This window comes from Buteo buteo, chromosome 16 (genome assembly GCF_964188355.1).
Source record: "Buteo buteo chromosome 16, bButBut1.hap1.1, whole genome shotgun sequence".
Classification (NCBI taxonomy): Eukaryota; Metazoa; Chordata; class Aves; order Accipitriformes; family Accipitridae; genus Buteo; species Buteo buteo.
In genome coordinates this window covers 26,213,366-26,233,192 of record NC_134186.1, presented here as the reverse complement: position 1 = coordinate 26,233,192, position 19,827 = coordinate 26,213,366, and the positions used below count along the sequence as shown (strand labels likewise).

At 40.0% G+C, this 19,827-nt stretch overlaps 1 protein-coding gene across 1 annotated transcript in view; it reads left to right on the top strand.

Annotated features, from left to right (window-relative positions):
* NELL1 (neural EGFL like 1) overlaps window positions 1-19,827 on the top strand; it is a 298,502-nt gene that overhangs the window by 175,822 nt on the left and 102,853 nt on the right. Inside the window, exon 14 of the mRNA XM_075048228.1 lies at window positions 3,591-3,713. Coding sequence (XP_074904329.1) covers window positions 3,591-3,713 — 123 coding nt within the window. The remainder of the gene's footprint in view (window positions 1-3,590; window positions 3,714-19,827) is intronic.

Sequence of the window (19,827 nt, the reverse complement as noted above, 5' to 3'; positions counted from 1 at the left end):
TGGTGGCTAGGAAACAGGGACAGGTGAGCTGAAGCTTCAGAGGTGATGTGTCCTTTCATACCTCATCTCTGCTTGCAGGAAAAATAAATTAAAGTAGAAGGTAAACCAGTAGTTGATATCTGATTTTTTTTCTTTTTTTGCAGTAGAAGATTGATATCCTTTAATTTTCTGTGAAGTCTTTAGTATTTGAGGATTTCAGAAGAATGACAAGTACTAGAGGAAAAAAAAAAAGAATCTTGTAGTACCCTCATTTTATAGAGAGAAACAGAGGCACGAAAAAGTGACTGATGTCTCAGCTTTACCGCAGACAAAGCACAGAGAAGAGGTGGCAGTAACCAGGATCCCTGACTAACAGAAACACTAATGCTGAAGATAATTTACAGAGATTTCATAAACAAACTAACTTGTCTGTAAGCAAAGAATGGCGCTGCTGTTGTAACTGTTCTGAAATGGTACTTGTTTCTTGAAATGGATATTAATAGTCCAGGGGAATGAGTGCTGGGTCGGGGAATTGCACCCTACAGTTATGTCCTTCTCAGTAAACCTGCCAGTTCTCTTTGTCTTTGATCATAAACTCCTTTTGTGCATATTATATACCAAATAGAAGTCGCAGAGAGATGGATGATTTGAGTCAAACTTAATGATGACAGTTTCATTCCTGAGCATGGCAGCGTATTTATTTATATCTACATACATACATATATGTGTATAAAAAAAAATTAAAAATTACTTTTGTTTTTGTCTTTGAGAGTCTCCTTTCTTGTGCTTCTCATTTTCAGCTGAAAGGGAAATTGTCAAAATAAGATATGAGTTTGAGATTTTTGTCTCGCTCTCCCCTCTGGTGCTTTGGAATGATACTGTTTGTGACTCCTTTCACTTGTTTCACAGCGTCCTTCTCTTCCAATCTTTGATTGCTGTCTAGTCAGGTAGTATTTACCATAACATTAAAGCAAAAGCAGGTTCTGTCTGATGTACTTGAATGGGGGATTTTGGAAAGCGATGCATGCAAGACAGACATGTTCTTTGCAAATTAGTCATAATCTCCTCTGATTTTAAACAAAACGTGAGCCCACTTTCCAGGCTCGCTTCCCAATGCGAACACCAAGTGCTCCAAAGGATGATCTCTTCTGAGGGAGAAGGAAACCCAAGATAACTCACGACTGACAGAATCTTAAGGATTTTTCCATCTGGACTAAAAGATTTTTGTACCTTGACAGAAAATCAATGCTTTCTCATTCTTATTAGGCCTGTAGCAACATTATCTATAGACATCTCTACACCAGGGAAAACTTCATTTAAAGTTCCCATCGTTGCAGCCATATTGCTGCTAAAAAATCTTGGGATTCCTCATGCAGACGAGGTTCCCTTAGTCCTCCTTGTGCTAGCAGCATCAGGATGTCTCGTGAAGGGCATGTTCCCATGGTCAGATTTGTTGCTAACTGTTCAAATTATATCAGCTCAGGAGAAGCTGACCTCTGCTTTAAGTATGGCTGTGGGAAAGCAGCTTTGTCAGCGCTAAATCTTTCAAATTGCCAGCATCTGTATATCTGCAGGAGTGGTAAATACAATGATTTACATTACCGAAGTCCTAGAACAACATGGCAGAGTATAATCTCTGGTGTATTTTGGCAAAACACGTTTGTTACCACTGGGAAATCTTCTGTTTATACTTGAAGTGCCGAGAAGGTAATCGACTAATTTTGGCAATTGTTTGAGTAGGAATATTCTTGTGTGTACATGAGCCTATCGCAAAGGCGTTCTTCGTTATAGTTTGAATACAAACACATGAAAGCTAATGGCAATAACTAATAAAAGTAGTAAGAGGAGGGAGAGATTATGGAGAGGGTGTCTCTTAAAAGAAAGCATCGTTCAACTGCCTGCTAAGCACTTCCTTGGAGGGTGGCTCGATCCTTTTTTGTGGCTGACCCGGCAGCGTGAGCGCCGTGAGACCAGAATGGCAAGAATCAGGCTGTGGTACAGTTTCTTAAAAGATGAAGGAGAGAACAGGCGGTCCTTGAAGAAGCCTGGCATTCAGAATATGTTAGGCTTCTGAAAATTGGCAAGGAGCTGAAGTAAATTACCAAGCAGAGCTAGGGACCAACGTAAACTAACAAGTATAAATGTAAGCCTGAATTTATCAGCTAAAGCCAGGCACATTTGTGTAAGAGTTTCTTGCTAAAAGCGAAGAGTGAGCGAGTGATACATCGCTTTGATGCTCTTTAAAAGAAAATGGTTGCAATCCATATCATTTTGCTGTCAAATGTATTTGAAAAATAGGAAACGTATGTTGGATATATGTTCTGCAAACAGTTATCCGCAGTATTCCAGAAGTATGTGGTTTGAAGGGTTCCTTGGAACCCACCATTCAAATCTAAATGTGTCCTGAGTCATCTTGAAATTGGCTGCCATTCTGTACTATGGCAAAGTGAGGACATTGCAGAGGTTAACTTTAGCCTGGCGAAGCCTTTGATCCCGTTGCTCTCAATGGAGAGGCTCTTCCAAAGGTCTGAATTCAGAGTCTGTAAAAAAGAGCGTTTTTCTTGTGTTTTAGAGGCACTACCTTTCTCTGCAGCCTATAGAAGGCTAAATTTAGCCCGTAGTCCTTTGAAACCCCTCTTATTCACTGCTATATTTAAGCAAATCCTTAATTCCAGAAATGCATACTTTTAGCTCTCAGCGTATGGATACTAGCCTGATGATTGCAGTTGCATAAATGAAGACTACCAAGAAGGGTTCCACATTCTGATTTTTTATTATGTCTGTTGTCCTTTGTATGAAGAAATTTCCTTGCATCCTCTTGATTCCACTGAACAAAACTTTAAATACACAGTGCAAAAGCGTAGAATATTCAGGTGTTCTTTTTGTAGTCCTACGGCATGAAGGAAGCTCCTGGTAATTGCAGGAAGAAGTGAGAAACTTCAGGGTCAGGTAGCTCACCACCTCTAACTGATGCTTTACTAGAACAAAATGTAGCAGGAGAGTAAGGTGCAGGAGCTGCAGCAAATTAGGCTCAGTGGCAGCAGTTAGAGTTGCTGGATGAAAGGAAAATATGGCCCATTTGTCTGGGAGCCTCTTTGGGGTTCGATGGCATGAACGGTGCTCTAAAAATGTAAAATGTTATTACACGCTATTAGGGAAGGAGTCAGCTCAGCATGCATTAGAGCAAGTGGTTGTGACAACTGAACTGTGTATTTAAAGGGCATGCTGTTAGGGCCCCTCTTGTGTTCACTTACCTTGTATTTATGCTTATTGCTGTTGGTGATGGACAGGTTAGTCTTCACAGCAGATATTTTTCTGAGATAATCTTCATGTGTTTTTTGTCATAGCCGTACTTTGCCTCCTCATGGATTCTTTTTTCCCTGTTTCTGGACCTAAATAATTTACTGTCGCCATGCACGCGTTGTTGAGTTTTGTAATTGAAGCAGACCCATAGCTGACTCGCACACCAAACTCCCAGCATTCAGCCGTTGTGGCAACCTTGTTATTCCACTTGCTTTTCAAATGCCCCATCATCACACTGAAAAGCTCATTGTCTCTCTTGAATTTTTTTTTTCCCTTTATTTCCCCCCCCCTCCCCCCCGCCCTTGTAGAGCATGATGAGTGTGGCAGCGGACAGCATAACTGTGATGAGAATGCAATCTGTACTAACACTGTCAGGGGACATAGCTGCACCTGCAAACCTGGATATGTGGGGAACGGGACCATCTGCCGAGGTAAGTCTGTTACTCTAGAAACACCATAAAAGTGGCAGACTCTATTAATATTTTATGACAGTCACCTACATTCTGGTAACTTGTGATGGCTGGATTCTGTCAATGATTCGCTGTAACATCTATCATCTGGCAAATGGAGTATGCATGGAGATGATGGGAATTGATTTGTGCATAACTTCTCGGCAAGAAGGAAATATTTTTTGGAATGCTAGAAAAAAAGAACTTTTCATTTGCTGTCACCAAATACTGTCATTTGAGCTAGTATCATTCAGCTTTTAAGTGATGTTCGTTGTTTTATAAACTGTGGATGGTATGTGCTATCACCTTTGGCTTTTAAAATTTAATCAGATGCCTTTTAAATTGGGATAATTGTCTTTTATGCTAACATCATATGGTTGTTATTTGACTACTCACACCAGAATAGAGATTTTATTTTTTTACAAACTTTACCTTTAAATGTGTACTTTGAAGACTTCTCAGTTATGTAAACAAGAAAAACTGATAGCCAGCCATGCCTTCTGTGAAGGGGTAGGTCATTTATTTAGGGTGGGGTTTTTTGTTTTTGTTTCAGTAGAGAAAGAGAAGCAAATATCTTACATAGAGACAGAGGAGGATATTTATTAAATAGTTGGCTTAGTGAGGGCTATGTCATGAAGTACTATTGAGTCGTAACTCGTGTTTATGAATTATTTGTCTCGTAAAAAGCTATTTTTTGTCTTGCCTAGGATTGCGTACTTTCTGACTTTATAAACAGAATTGCAGTAATAGAAAACTAACTTTTTTTTTTCTCTCAATGACAACTATTTAAATTGAGGAATGTACCGGGTAAAATATTCTGTACGGTTTGGGGGCATAAGAGGCTGGATATTAATTTTTCAGAATGTTGTAAATTGGCCAAGCAATTCCTTACAGGAGAAGGAAGATTGATGTCATTCCTGTTTCAAGCTGAAGTTCTTCACCAAGATTAGCTTGTCAACTGCTGAATTAGCATATACCATCTGATTGCTTTTTGCTATGACTTTCTTTGGGTACTGTCCATCCGAGAGCATCTCTATATTTAAAACTGTAAAACGGTTTGTAAAGATTTAAGAAGGAATACAAAAATGTTATGAAAATGGTGGACAAGTTAAACCTTCATCTGTCTATATTGAAGGTCAACAGGTGATACTGGGGACAAATTTGTTGTAGTATGTTTTCAGTCTTTGATTACAGTAAATGTAAATTGCAGCACAGACAGCTATAGTTTGAGGGAAGTCTGAGTGAACAGCCTGTCTGTGATACCTTTTTTTTTTTGTCCTGAGGGTAATACAACATGACCATCTCTTGATCATATTTCTTTGAAACAGGAATGTTTGGATTAGTTCATAAAAAACATGTTTTCACATTGTTTTTTGTCATTGGCACACCTGGATATTTGGTTTAATGTGCCAAAAACTCAAAGCGAAACTCCTATTGCATATTTATTCGTCTAGTAACGTTGAACTAATGAAATTGCACTGGAGAAATGCAATAATGTTTTTACCCTGAAAGTTCTGTTGACATCCGAGTTGTGGATAAAATATATATTACATAGATTTTTTTAGTATGCCTTGAATTGCACATGTGAATGTAGTTATAGTTGCCTTTTTGAGATAGATGTACATGGAAATAGAGGAACCAAAGTGCATTCTTATATTCTGACTGGGAAGCATAAATTGAAAAAACTGGAGATTGTAGAAGGGGGTTTGCAGTCTAATAATTATGAAAGTCACTAGGGATAAGAATAATCCGGCACTGCATGGAATAGTTAGTTACTACTGCAAACCAGCTAATATTAGAATCGTGTGCATTTTAGTAAATAATGAAACACTTAGTGTAAAATGGTGGTCTGAGTTTCTCAGCCTGTGGTCGCTTGAGGTTTTTACAAGTCTGGAGTGCCAATTTAAGAAATGTTCCCGTTCTGCCCATGGTAGCACCAGAAACACCGCTTTTGCCTCTTTTTTTACCAAGTTTAATGGTGGTATGTTGTCAGTTACCAGTCACAGCAGTTTCCTTGCGCAAATGCTAGGGTTGGCACAAGGAAAGAGGTGTGAACGTGTTGGGACAACTATAAACAGCTGATGTTGTCTTGTAGTAATATTTTGGGGCTTTATCTTCAGGCAACGTAGATTGGAAAAAAAATCGATATAAGCCAAGGTGGTAAGTTTAATGTAGTACCGTCTGAAGATATGATAAACATTTCTCCTTGAGTCATCTGTAAGTGCTTTATAAATGTTTACATGTTATAGATGTGCGCATACACAAAACAGTTGTTCCGACTACTTCCGAAATAACCTATCGCTGCATTTCAATAAGAAACCTTGCTAATATTGTCCAACAAAACCATAAATAGGAAAATAGTAATTTCATGATGAGAGAAAAGGACTGGCTTTGTGCCTGATTCTACAATCTATTTCAACAATCTATTTTAGCAATGTTATAAAAAATAAAATCAGAGTAATGTTCCTTTTTGAATTTACTGGATAACCCTGTGATAGTCTTTATAATAAAACGAGAATGCTGTTACTTGTATTTTAGAAAAGAAGATGTATGTGTAGTTAAATTAAATTGCATGGTGAACTACTGGTAAACATAATGAAATGACTCTGGCAGGACTTTGTGATGTTTGCATTTTTTGTGAAAAGTTATGGAGAAATAAAAAGGACAGAAATAATCTGCATATGAATATTGTGATTTCTGGGGATTTAGAAATAAAAACAAAAAACAAATGTCGGAGAGGAAAGCAAATATTTTTAAAAAAATTCTGTATAATCAGGCTGTCATACTTGAGTAGAAAAATAAATTTCATGCATAAGGAATTGCTTTACTGTAAATGTGGTAGACTAGACTATGTAATTAAGGACTGGATTGTGTCAAACTAGATGTGGAAACTGTCATGAAGGAAGGTGGTGGAAAAGAGCGCAGACCGAGACCAAATGCACTTCTGCATTAAAATAGATACTGCCATAGTTTAAGTGACATAAAAATGGAAAGAGAAGCGGAGATGAACACAGGAAAATCTTTATAAATACGTAGTTACCAATATCTAGACTGCAAGACCGTATAATAGAGACAAATAAGACTTATTTACTATGGATGCTCTCAATTTCACTGTAAGAAGTGGGCTTTAGCACCTCAGAAAGGCACTGAAATTTTGGCAATAGATCAGAACAGAATGAGGCTGAGATGAGCTGAAATGACAAGGCAGGACAATGCTGTGCCATCACCATTAGTAAATTTGACAGAATACCGGACCCAGAATCAGATAGATTATATCTTAGGATTTCTTCAGAAAATGAAAAGTAAAATAGGGACATCTTTGCCGGAAGAAATTACGGCATTAAAGGCAGAGGACAGCGGTATAACTAGTTGAATAGAGATTCTGAATCTACAGATTTGTTAAGTTGCTCTTTTCTATGAAGGAAACTTTGAAAAAATTCAAAAGAACTAAGAGTGATTCGGGAAATAGAAGAAGTTGTAGGTGGGTAACAGAAGACTCATGCCATGCCCTTTTACTTGAATTATGTACATGAAATGCAGAATTCATAGGTGAGGGTGCAGTAAGGACAACTGGAGCAATTTCACTAAACTTCAGGATAGGATTTAATAGTGCACCATAAAGGCAATTAATTTAGGGTAGAAGGGAAAGGTAATAAAAAATGGTTTAGCAACTGAGTGTTCTAGTTGTTTAAAAAAAACTAACACCAAAAAACCCGGTGTGGTGAGCAAATGACTACCTGGTACAACATGGCACTTTGCAGCGTGCCTGTCAAGATGGACCTTGTAGGAAATCAGTGTTAGTGGCAGTGGTTAGATGAAAGAAGTCTTATTTTCCTAGGACAGCCAGGTTTATGAATAACCCGTCACCTGTAGACAGGGTTGTGTGTGTGAGAGTAAAGCTCTGTCATGTATAAAATGAGTAAAACTCCCTGTCGTGACTCTAGCTGAAGAGCTAGGGATATTGAATACAGAGACAAATACCATATTTTGACTATAAAGGCTCTTGGTGTGTGCACCGTTGCAGTGTTTCTGCGTGAAATCTTAGCGGGGCTGGAATCTGGAAGGCTGGAAAATGCGTACAGGGAAAACATCGTTCTCTGCTTTTTGTCTTGATAAGTTCTAGTTCCGCTTGGCAGCCTTGCACCACACGCTGTGGATGTGACGTGTTGAAGTGGGATGTGCCGTTTGTTAAAACATAAAGGACCTCATGCTCCACCATCTACTTTACCATAGCGAGATGGAAGCTAGAGAATATTTGCTGTGGGACGTACAGTCCTACAGTTTAGCAGAAGTTTATTATAGAGCTTGCGCCTTGTACCACAGACTGAAATCAAAGAAAGGAGCCAAGGTATATTGAAACATCAGCAGGTTTCTTAAAATAATTGGCGACATTTGGGATTAAATGCCTTCAAACAAACAAAAACCCACCCATGAGATTTTGTAGGTACTATAGATCTGACTTTTCAGTGCGAACAATGCACAAGTCACCATCAAGGTTTTGTTGCAATCGGTTGTTTTCTTTTGTACAAGGAGACCTATGTGTAGTATACAAGCCTTGTTCTAGCTCTTGGTATTTTGTTCCAAATGTTTATTTTAAAGTATAAATTCTGCCCATAGAAGTCCTTATATATTCAGAAAAATAGAAGTAGCCTTGAATATAGTCGGGTGGTAAACAGGAGTAATTCTTCTGAAACACAGACAGGCTGTGTTTGTTAATCTTTTTTTTCGTATATCTCTGTAGTGGGCAATGAACAGGCCAGCACTTAAGTGCAAATATTTTTCATTGTACTTCTATATTTTACTTGTGTAGTCTGTCTAACAGGTATATTTAGTGTGCTATTAATATCTCATTTAGTGGTTTCTACTGAAGTGTAGATTTATTAGAATGATTAAATGAGGTGGATTTAGTTACAGTCATAAACCTTAAAACAAATGTGTGAGATACGACTGATGCCTGGGCAGAGAAACATTAGGTATTGTGAAATAAAAATCAAAACAGTGTTTATTCTAATCAGTATTCAGGCTGTAGAATGGTTTGTTTCTGCCAGAGTATAGAATATGATTTCCCCCTCCTTCCCTCCCCGTTACATTCTTCTGAAGCATTTCACAGGAGACACTTAAGGGATTACAACTCGGTGCATGGTAGAGTCTTAAAGATGAAAGCCATTCTTTTTCAGTGGCTCAGTTCTTCTGGTGTAATTTGGAAGTCCGCATTAGTTTCTTAATTGTACTGTAGTTCTTTGTATATATTTGCCTTGGAAGGGGTGTTTGGAAGTGCAGTTGTTACTGATGAACTTACTGGTCACTTCATGAATAACATGTTGGGAACCTGATATGAAAATTAACCAGATTTTGAACAGATACTCTTATCTTTTGTAAGATATGGGAATAATCATATGGAGTCTTTATTCATAATACACTCGGAATGTTTACTGATTACCAGAGTACGTCACAGGCTTGAAAATTGCTTCTGTGTGATGTAAATCAGTAAGTTGGCCTATTTTACACTGTTTTAATCACAAATTGTAATTGGATGGATGTGTTGTTTCAACAAATGGCAGTCTCAGAGCTTTCTTTCATTGCAGCTTTCTTCTTTGTTTCCAAGCAGGTATTTCTTTTTTAAAGTAATTCTTAGTCTGAAATATATTTAATAATCTGAAAGACATGCCCATTCTTCCAATGTGTAGGCAGTATAGTGATGGTGTAGTAAATAGATGACTAAAGACAAAGAAATTTTCATCTGTTAGGAAGTTTCACCTGCTATGAAAAATGCTCAAGAGTATTTTTGGTAAGAGCTAAAGAAGGAAAAAAACCCCACCAGTCTGTGGTTTTTTCTGTGCTGGGTTGTCTGCTTTTTGTGTCCCTTTTACATTGACATCAGCAATGCTAAGGTAGATTAACTTTAAATGCCAGCAATGCGAGACAGTCAGACGTGCTGATATCTTGATATTAAAGCATATCAGATCACTGTAAGGTGACTAACTGCCACTTAGGTTTATATTTTTTGCATGTATGTGTGTCTGTTGGAGGTGGAGTTGAAAGTCTTTATGGAGCATTGGAGTACGTTATGAATAATATGTAGGCCGAGACTAAAGTGGAAAGGAACGAACACGCCTTTTCCTATAGCCTTCGATTTTTGTAGCTGTAAGGCTTTGAATGGTTGATGTGCCTTATCATGGCTTTAATTGCTGTTTTGGTGTAATATTCACAAATCTCAAGAAAGAAGATGGGAGTTTTGACTCATGCTGAGATTCTCATCTTCATTCTTCACAGTCTTGAGCTTTGTGTAGTTTTTTTTTATACCTAATACATAGTGAATAAATCGCTGCAAAAGCAGATAAGTGCATTCGCATGCATTTTGGTGTCACTTGGCACATGTGGAAAATGCCACGGCAAATGTAAGATGCTGGATAGTCACACTTTTTGGGTGAAGCGTTCTAGATGTAACCGATTTAATAATTTTAACCCAATACAGAGTTACACAACAGCGCAATTAGAATTCTTACAGATTTTTCATTCTAAAACTAGCATGGTTGGAGTCAGAATCAAGGCAGTATGATTGAAACCACTAAATTTTCAATAATACTGAAGTTTTAATGTAAGAATATTTGTAGTTTTGTTCATGATTAGATAGTTATCAAGTGTGTATGTTTGCTATAATTGCTATGTTGGTGTCTGGATTTTGAGTTATATAAACTGCCTCTGTAAATTATTTGCCACATACTTTTTAAGGTCCTTCACTGGAAATGTTGTTCTTGGTTTGGTTTGGGACTCTGATTTAAAACAATTTTGATGAAATTAAGGTGATTTATGATAATTTCTACTTGCCCTTAGAACGTCATCACCTAAATTTAGTCGTGCGAGATGTTGAAATTCAGGCGTAATTAGTTTTGTATTAAGAGCTAAGCTATACATATCCACCACTATGCAGTTCAATTTTACAGCCTCACTAAGGGCACAATATTTCCTGCTGATTGGATCCTGTTCTGTGTGTGAGATTGTTCGAGATGATTTAGAATGCACATCAGTTATGGAAATAGATGATTTAAAAACCATGTTTAATGTAACTTGTCAGAATCCAGATCCTGATCTGTTTGCTGTCATAGGTTGTCTCCCCGCACTAGATTTATAGCTAATTTAAAAAGAGTGTAGTGCTGATTCATGCTTGCTGAAGAAATGGTCCAGTCGAGAGCAACTGTTTTATCTGCATAAAAGGAAAGAAACATTGTAGTTACCTGAAATATTTTAAAACTTCATCTGACAGGTTCTTCTGCTCATATAAGTAAGTCTAAAGAGCTCATCAGACCTACTTGTGAATGTTTATGAGGGTTCCTAGGTTCAGATTCTGAATCAGAGATTCTCTCATTGACTCAGTTGCTTATTGTGTCCTATTGCTTTGGTTTACATTTGTTGGTTTAGAATCAGCAGTTCCCTCTAGGATCATGGTCCTATATGGCATGTACAAAGGAATTATAAAGTGTGGTGGGTTGACCCTGGCTAGACACCAGGTGCCCACCAAGGCTGCTCTATCACCATCCCCCTCAGTTGGACAGGGGAGGGAAAATATAACAAAAGGGTTGTGGGTCGAGATAAGGACAGGGAGAGATCACTCACCAATTACCATCACGGGCAAAACAGACTCGACTTGGGGAAACTGCTTTAATTTGTTAGCAATCAAATCAGAGTATGGTAATGAGAAATAAACCCCAAATCTTAAAACACCTTTCCCCCACCACTCCCTTCTTCCCAGGCACAGCTTCACTCCCGAATTCTCTACCTCCTCCCCCCGCAGCAGCACGGGGGGACGGGGAATGGGGTTTGGGGTCAGTTCATCACACATCGTCTCTGCCGCTCCTTCCTCCTCAGGGGCAGGACTCCTCACACTCTTCCCTGCTCCAGTGTGGGGTCCCTCCCACGGGAGACAGTCCTCCATGAACTTCAGCGTGGGTCCCTTCCTGGGCTGCAGTCCTTCAGGCACAGCCTGCTCCAGCGTGGGTCCCCCGTGGGGTCACAAGTCCTGCCAGCAAACCTGCTCCAGCCTGGGCTCCTCTCTCCATGGGGCCGCAGGTCCTGCCAGGAGCCTGCTCCAGCACGGGCTTCCCGCAGGGTCACAGCCTCCTTCGGGCATCCCCCTGCTCTGGCGTGGGGTCCTCCCTGGGCTGCAGGTGGAGATCTGCTCCTCCGTGGACCTCCCTGGGCTGCAGGGGGACAGCCTGCCTCACCGTGGTCTTCCTCACGGGCTGCAGGGGAATCTCTGCTCCGGCGCCTGGAGCATCTCCTCCCACTCCTTTCTCACCGACCTGGGGGTCTGCAGAGTTCTTTCTCTCACATACTCTCACTCCTCTTTCCTGGCTGCAAATGCACAGGGTTCCCCCCCCCGCCCCCCCCCGCTTTTTAAATACATTATCAGAGAGAGGCCCCTACAACTGTTGCTGATGTGCTCAGCCTTGGCCAGCGGTGGGTCTGTCTGGCATTGGCTCTGTCGGACATGGGGGAAACTTCTCGCAGCTTCTCACAGAAGCCACCCCTGTAGCGCCCCCCCCCCCGAAAAAAAACCCCCACCACCCTTGCCACGCAAACCTAATACAGAAGGTGATGACAAGTTAACCGGCATGTTCCCCACAATCTCTTGCGCAGTAAAACTGGGTTGTATAGGAACATGGGAATATTTCAATATTCATTGCTTTCTCTTTTAAAAGAGTATTTAATAAAAGCAAAAATGTGAAGATTTTTAATGTCTGCACCATACATTGTATTTTCTACACTCTGTTTGAGGTCACCTCAATCGGTAACTCCTCCTGCCTGCAGCAGGTCTCTGTCCCAGAACCCCTTGAGGAGCCCAATCCAGAGTCTCCTGAAGTCAAGAAGCAGCTTTCTAATGTTGCTACAGTGGTTCATTCATGTCCCCTACATTAGTACTTTTTTCTTCCCTCCTGCAGTATTAAAATCTAAAAGTGGAACAAAAAATATCAATTATTAAGTCTTCAAACACACCCTTCATTCAAAGAACTTATTCGCTATGCTCTACTGCTTTTTTGACAGTAGAGGAGTAGACACCATGGCCAGTCATTTGGTCTGCCGTACTGTCTGCTTTCAACTTGTAATCCTTATGATGTGTGAAAACCAGTCTGTTTAGATCTGTGACTCTCCTGGCCTGCCTAGGAGCTTGCCGTGCCATTATTTGGAACAAAGTCCTTATTTTTTCATGGTGGGTGGGAAAAATCAGTTCAGTAAGAGCATCTTGAAATATATCACTGTACAAAGCCTATTGCAGCTTTGGCTTGACTCTGTGCTGCAATAGGAGCTCAAGAGCAGCACTGGGCTCTCTCTCTCTTGTGTAATCAGTTACAGTGTGCAACCATTGCAGGATTAACGTATACGGAACGGGCACATTAAAAGGCAGGAGGATGTCAAAACCATGAAATTCTTTCTATTCCCTGTAGAATATAAACAAACAATATTGAAAACTGAACATGTAAATATCTTGCCCAAGTGTAAAATAAGAGCATTGCAGTTATTATTTTTGGCAACAGGAGAGCTACTGTGCTGTCACCCCAATGCAGAAGGAAGTACTTTTTCACACAGTACATAATTAATGTGGAGATCCCTTGGTCACAGGGTGGTGAGGAGGCTAGACGGATTGAAAAAGCTGCTGCGGATAGGAAGAAAATCCCAATCAGTGGATGCACGGTATTTGGTTTGAGGAAGGTCATGGGGAATCCTTAGGAGGTGTCACAAGATCCTTGCCCTGTTCTTTCCCTTGACATTCATTATGGACTGTAGTCAGAGAGAGGATGCTGGGCTAGTAGGCCCTCTGGAATGTCCTAGTTGATTTATTTTTGTGTTCTTCTGGCTGAGATTGTTATTAGAGCAATCCCTTTTTGGTAAGGATAATATTAGCCATTTATTTATGTACTTTTTATTTGTACAAAGGGGTCACTGAGATTTTCAGTGGGGCTTTGCAGGGCTGTTCTTTACCATAGCAGAGGAATAGGCTCCAGCCAGAAAACTTCTTTCAGCCTTCTGTTCCTATGAATTTCCCACACTACAGTAAACCAAGGTAAAAACATTAAGTGATTTGTCAAATGTGACACACGCAGTCAGTACCTGATCCAGGATTCAGACGCCGTTCCCAGACTGACAGGTCTGTTTCTAAACCATTGGGCTGTGATTTCTCCACAGAAATTATCAAAAGTATTTTAAAAATACCTAAGGAGTCAAACCAAAAGAAACATTAAGACTCCAAAATCAAGCATTTGGGGATATTTAAAATTTAGGTCACCTGTTCAGTCTTAAATCACTTGCATCCACTTCTGAAATACAGTCCTTGCTGATAAAATCACGGGTGGTGTGGGGTTTTTTGGTCCCTCTGCCTCGTTCAGTGCATGGTATAAACACATCAATCAGTGAAGAAGTTGAAGTCTTGAAAGTAGGTATTCAGTGTTTATTATTTTTGCCGTTCATTGTGTGATCCTATTACTATTAGCTGCTGTCCCAGTATCTGTACTGAATTTAGGATGTTACCAGGTCCTTCAGAAACCAATCTATATTGTTCTTATCAGTTGATTGCAACAGAGTAAAAATGTACCTTAGCTGCCTTTATATCAGCTCTCCGCTATCAGCGTAGCATAGCGGTTTAGTTGTTCGAGCATTTGTCCAGGTTTTCAGGAGGGGCCTGTAACACTCTTTTACATTTTTCCGTGACTCGAGGAGGATGATATTACTCTTTGTGGTCTTGCCATTGGAGGAGGATGTGGGACAAGGGCTTCAGTTCCAGGTTCCCAGGCAAATGTGTTACAGTTGACTTTGCTCTCTGCAGCTCCTGCAGTCCTCGTTGTTTTCCCATTCCCTCTGTTCCCCAGCTACACCCTTCCTCTGGGTCTTTGTCCTCTCCTGCTTTGGTGTGGCTCGTGCACCATCATGAAATGTGATGAATGCTGGAAGAATATTAAGAGGGCGTGATTAAACATTTACAAACTGAGATGATTCAGAGATGTGGCAAAAGGCACATCCTTCAAATCTCTGTGTCAAAGTGGGGGCCCAGGGACAGGGGAAAGTCTAGAAAAAAAACAACAACAAAAAAAACCAAACCAAAAAACCTGTTACTTATTTTGAGAAATAGATGGATTTTTTGCTACAATGCAGCTTCTGGTAGATATCCAGCGTAGGAAAAGCTTAATTACAAATGGTTTACTTGACCGCATTACTGAAAATGGTATTTTATAGTAAGGAAAACTTGAATTGCCTTCCATGTAGGCATTGCTTACTTTGTTTGCATGAGTTACGTTGGCTGGCTTACTAGTTTTGGAGGTTGCGTTTAGTGGTTGGGCACTGGGAACGGCACGTCTGGAAGCCATGCAGGATGTTTGATGGGATAATTTGCATGTTTTTATCTGGAAAGAGTCTCCAGTTCAGCTGTTTCACAGTGGTGCTGGTGTTTTAGCCTCTGCAACATGCTGAAAAGTTGAGGCACCCCTGTGTGTGTATAGAGTTCTTATCTAAAGTGTTCAACGATAAAAATAATAAATGTGGCTATGCTAAGTGAGCATATGCTAAGTACAAGACTAATGGCAAGCTTAAACAGTATACTGTGAATGGTACCTGAAAGAAATGTTGACGTGAAAAAGAATCTATTGCAGAACCTACTAGAAAAAACAAATGGTGCTTTGAAGATTGTATCATCAAAGTGAATTATTAGGTGAATGCAGTACACGAACTACAAGAAGAATGTGAGTTAAAATAGCTTAGAACACATTACGTGCAGAGGGAATTAGAAGTTAAAGTAAACTAAGTAGAGGTGGGAATTGAAGGGGTCCCACTTTTCAATGTGAGTTAAAATTCAGTCATCCAAGAGTAAAAATGAACAATTTGTATGTCATAAAAACTAAGAGTTTTTATTTAGGTATTCCTGAAGGGCTAGAGCTGCGTGACCTATGTTGTTATTCTGCTGATAGATACTCAAGCATCTTAGTGTGTCACCTTGATGGTGCTTGCAGGTTTTTTTCTCTCTCTCTATTTTTTATTATTGTTTTTTTTTTGGTTGCGTGCGTAAAGACGGGAATTGTCAGGCTGGATTTTTGAAGCTAAACTTCAAAACTGACTACTTATTTGAAGGCTACGTGCTACGCAGGCACATCAAGCAGGGCTTGAAATTTTAAAATGATGTAAAATTCACAAATGCACCTTTGTTGTTTAAAAAAGTAAAAGCAATACGCATCCGTATCTTTGTGTACGTCCATTTTGTCCGTCTTCCCCTGTAGCCTGTTAATTATGTTGTAGCCTCAAGGGTATACGTATATGCCTCCCATAGATTATGGCACGCGTTTGCTGCCACTGATGAACAGACTGGATAACTGTTCTCCACTGTCACTTGCACTATTAAAATGTATCCGCCCATTCCCTCGAGCATATGATTTCGCAGTGTCTGATGGCTTTGCGAAGGAGCTGCTGTGAGTGGAAAGCCCTGGGATGGAATAAAATGGCAGTTGGGTGTGGAGCTACTAGAACACTTGCAGAGTTTAAGTAGGCAATATCCATTCCCCTGCATTAATTATAATGGTTTACGGATGCTCATTAATATGCCACTTTTATTACTGAGACACATGGCTGTACTGCTTTCCTGACACCTATTATTTCCTCCCTCTGAAGAGAACAAAGGAAACAATAGTCGTCTGACATTGCCATGACATACGTTATTTTCCAATAAAAGATTGAGGTAATCAAATCAGTCCTGCGTGCACAGCGCAGTATTCCCTTAGCCTTTGGAGAGAGGCAAGTGAGAAAATTCTTAATGTGGTAATTTTAGACCTGACTGAGCAAGGTATGTGTCTAACTAAAAGTAAGTGATTGACTCCAATGAGACTACTTGCATAATTAGGCACTTAGTTTTTTAGTTTCATGCTGAATATGCTTTGTGGTGTTTATATCGCACAGGTTAGAATAAACACGGACAGCGAGCATTCATCTTTTGCTGTGGATATCAAGGGGAGGTTGAATTCATCGTATCTGGAGAAAGGATAACTGAATAGCCAGATCCACCTATCGCTTATCTTTGAATACTTGGCAAATAGAGTGGGCTTAGAAGAAGGTTTAGAAACTAATTTTCTGTGGCATCACAGAGAAGTAGTCGGAGCCAAAATAAAAATGAGTGGGAATCTGTAAGTGGTTGCTAACGGTTATTGCCAAGTGATTTTGAGTGCTCCATTACTTATTTATTCATTCTTTTTCTGCCGTAAAAGCCCTGGAATTCGGAAGTAGCTCAGATGTTAAAGTTTGATCCACTGAGTATTTGTACCCGTTGCATTAAATGTTCATCAGGTGCAAGAAAAAGAAACAAAAGATCACCTGCACGCAGCTGGAGTGGAGGACAGGCAATATACTTCCCATCTTACGTCTGCTTGCTGTAACCACTAACACAGGGAGTTATTGCATCCGTGCTCTTGCTTTTCTGCTCCCATGTTTCCCACGTGTTCAGTTGTGGGATGAGAGTGATAAAGACGGGAAACCTCTCTTGCTTGCCTTGATTCGCGGGGACCTGCGTGGCCTGAGGCAGGAGGCTCTTTGTGGCAGTCAGTGCTTTCTGTGGGACTCCCTGGTAGACTCTTGGGACACTTGGGTATGAGGACATTGGGGTTGGGAGTCCGCGCAGACAGAGGCAGATTGTTTTCCACTTATTGCAGGTGACAGCGCCTCATTCTGTGCCAAAGGCTTATGTGTCGTCTCAAGGTTTCTGTGCAAAACACAGGTTCCTGTCGTCTCTAATGGGGCTCAGTGGGTAGGCTGGAGAGACGAGCTGAGGAGGAATGCTGAATGGCATTTTCAGATATAGTTGGCTACGTTCTGTCCACATTGCATTTGAGGCACGCGAGTGCTTTTTTGGATCTTTCCCTATGTGTTTTTCCTTTACGTATTACTTATATTACTGTTCCTATCGGTCTGAATGTCTACTGGGGAGAGTTACACCTAGTGATAGAGTAAATTATACCTAATGCATGAAATCAATTGTGTGAAAACAAGTGTAATTAACAGTCACTGATAAAGGTAGATGTTAGAAATTTGCAAGCAGTGTTTCTTTGTGCCAAGTACTTAAAACTGAAGATTGCACATTAAACAGAAGTATGATATAGATCCTGAAATATAATTTCAGGTACTTTTATGATGTGTTTCTAAGCTCTGAACTGTGATTTTTGTATAGGCTTCAAAATCTTTTATATCGCTGTGTTCCAGCAGTCAGTGAGAAATATGCTGGCCTTCAGCGCAAATAAACTGTGGTGTAGAATGTGACTGTGCTTAATATTAGCAAACCTGGCATAGTGTATTTGCATCTGAATATGGTTATTTAATTGTTATCTAAACCTTAAATGTTCTTTCTGGCACTGTGACCCTGATGAACCTTGTAAACTGTCCCCTAGGTCATACCAGACAGGTCCAGTCAGGCTCCCATCTGTTCTAGGTAGGCATGCTAGGCACATGTTAATAAGGTAATATATAAGAGGACAGATAGTCTGTTCTTGCTGTGAAAATTGTATTTGACAGATAGTATTTCAAACTGCTGCAAGAGCTTAAGCTGTTACTTTTCATGAAATTGTGCAGGTATCGCGAGAGAAAGCATCTTCATTAAGAATTTGTTTGTGCCATTTAAAGAATACACGCGCTCTTCTGACACCACTGTTTATTTGTAGCATACTGCAGTGCTGAAATGCTCTGCAGGACTGATTGCTCTGAAGTGTCATAGGTTGCATTCATGTGTCTCATATTGGCAACTTCAACGTACTGCAAAAGCAACATTTATCTCCACTTAGCGGAGCCACTTAAGCTCTTCTCTCATCCACAGACTGACTCTGCTGTACAAGGACGAAACTACTTGTAATAGAAGGGAAATGATTTTAACCCTGCAGCTGGTAACACATTAGTTTATAAGATGTGCAGTAGATAGAGGATGCTGAAGTTGGTGCCTATGCAGGCAGTTATTCGCATTTATGTGGACGGTGACATTTGTTCACGAGGACTGTTGAACACACGTTCAGAGGCTTTAACACGGCCTTTTTAGCGTGTGTGCGCAGTGATAAATGGCCGTAGATGTGGAAATGTCAGAAAAGCAAGCGGTCTTACTAGAAAGGAGGAAGGTAGAAACTTTCATGCAACGATATTTGAATTCCGCTTACACTGGGCAAAGGGAGAAGACCGAGACCATCTCCACATCGCGCAGCGGAGCGTGGCCCAGTATCGTGAGTGGCTCGGATTGTGCCGCGATGGTCTCTGGACCATTGTGCGAGGTCCATTTTTTTCTTTGTACTTAGTAACCTGAAGTTAATTTAAGATTTTCTGTCATGTTTCCGCTATTATTTTTATGTAATTAAGATGCTAATATAATTACCAGTTATTGTTGAACCTGGCCTGCCCGCCTTTTTGTGAAAGTCCCCAGTTAAATAATCAGCCTTATTCAGTCATGTTAGGTATTTCTCATTAAACTGTAATAATTTGAAAAGTCTTCCAGTAAGTCAGGTGAGACTTTCTCATGAATGTATGGTAATTATATTGGTGATAGATCATATAAAAATATCTTCTGCTAGCAGGGTTATTTGCATTTCACTTGCGATGTCGACTAGCTGACATGAAATCTCTTTTTATTGCGTTATTTCAAGGATGCAGGGAAGTGAGTACTGGGTATAAAACAATGTGAAGACGCATAGATCTTGTAAGTTTGAACCAACATGAAGCTGAATGTGATTTTTGTTTTCCAAGCCCAAAATCAGTGCAGACGTTTGGAAGGTTCAAATCTGATCCTCAGCAGTTGCAGATTGTATTTATTAATCTCATTACATAGCTGTGCATTTGAGCAGTGCTGAAGGAAGCGTTTGTGCAACACAACTGCAATATTCCTGTTATGTTTGTGTTGTGACTGCTGCATTGCCAAAATACAGTTTTATTGCAAGTCTGTTTCTTCAAAACTGTATGTTAGAAGCCAGAATTTGTATTGTTAAATGAAATGTAGGAAATTCAAGTACATTTCAGTACAAAACTAATAATTTGTTGAGCTGGTCAATTGCTTTAAAAGAAATGAGAACTATATAACCCACAAATCAAAAAGAGAGTT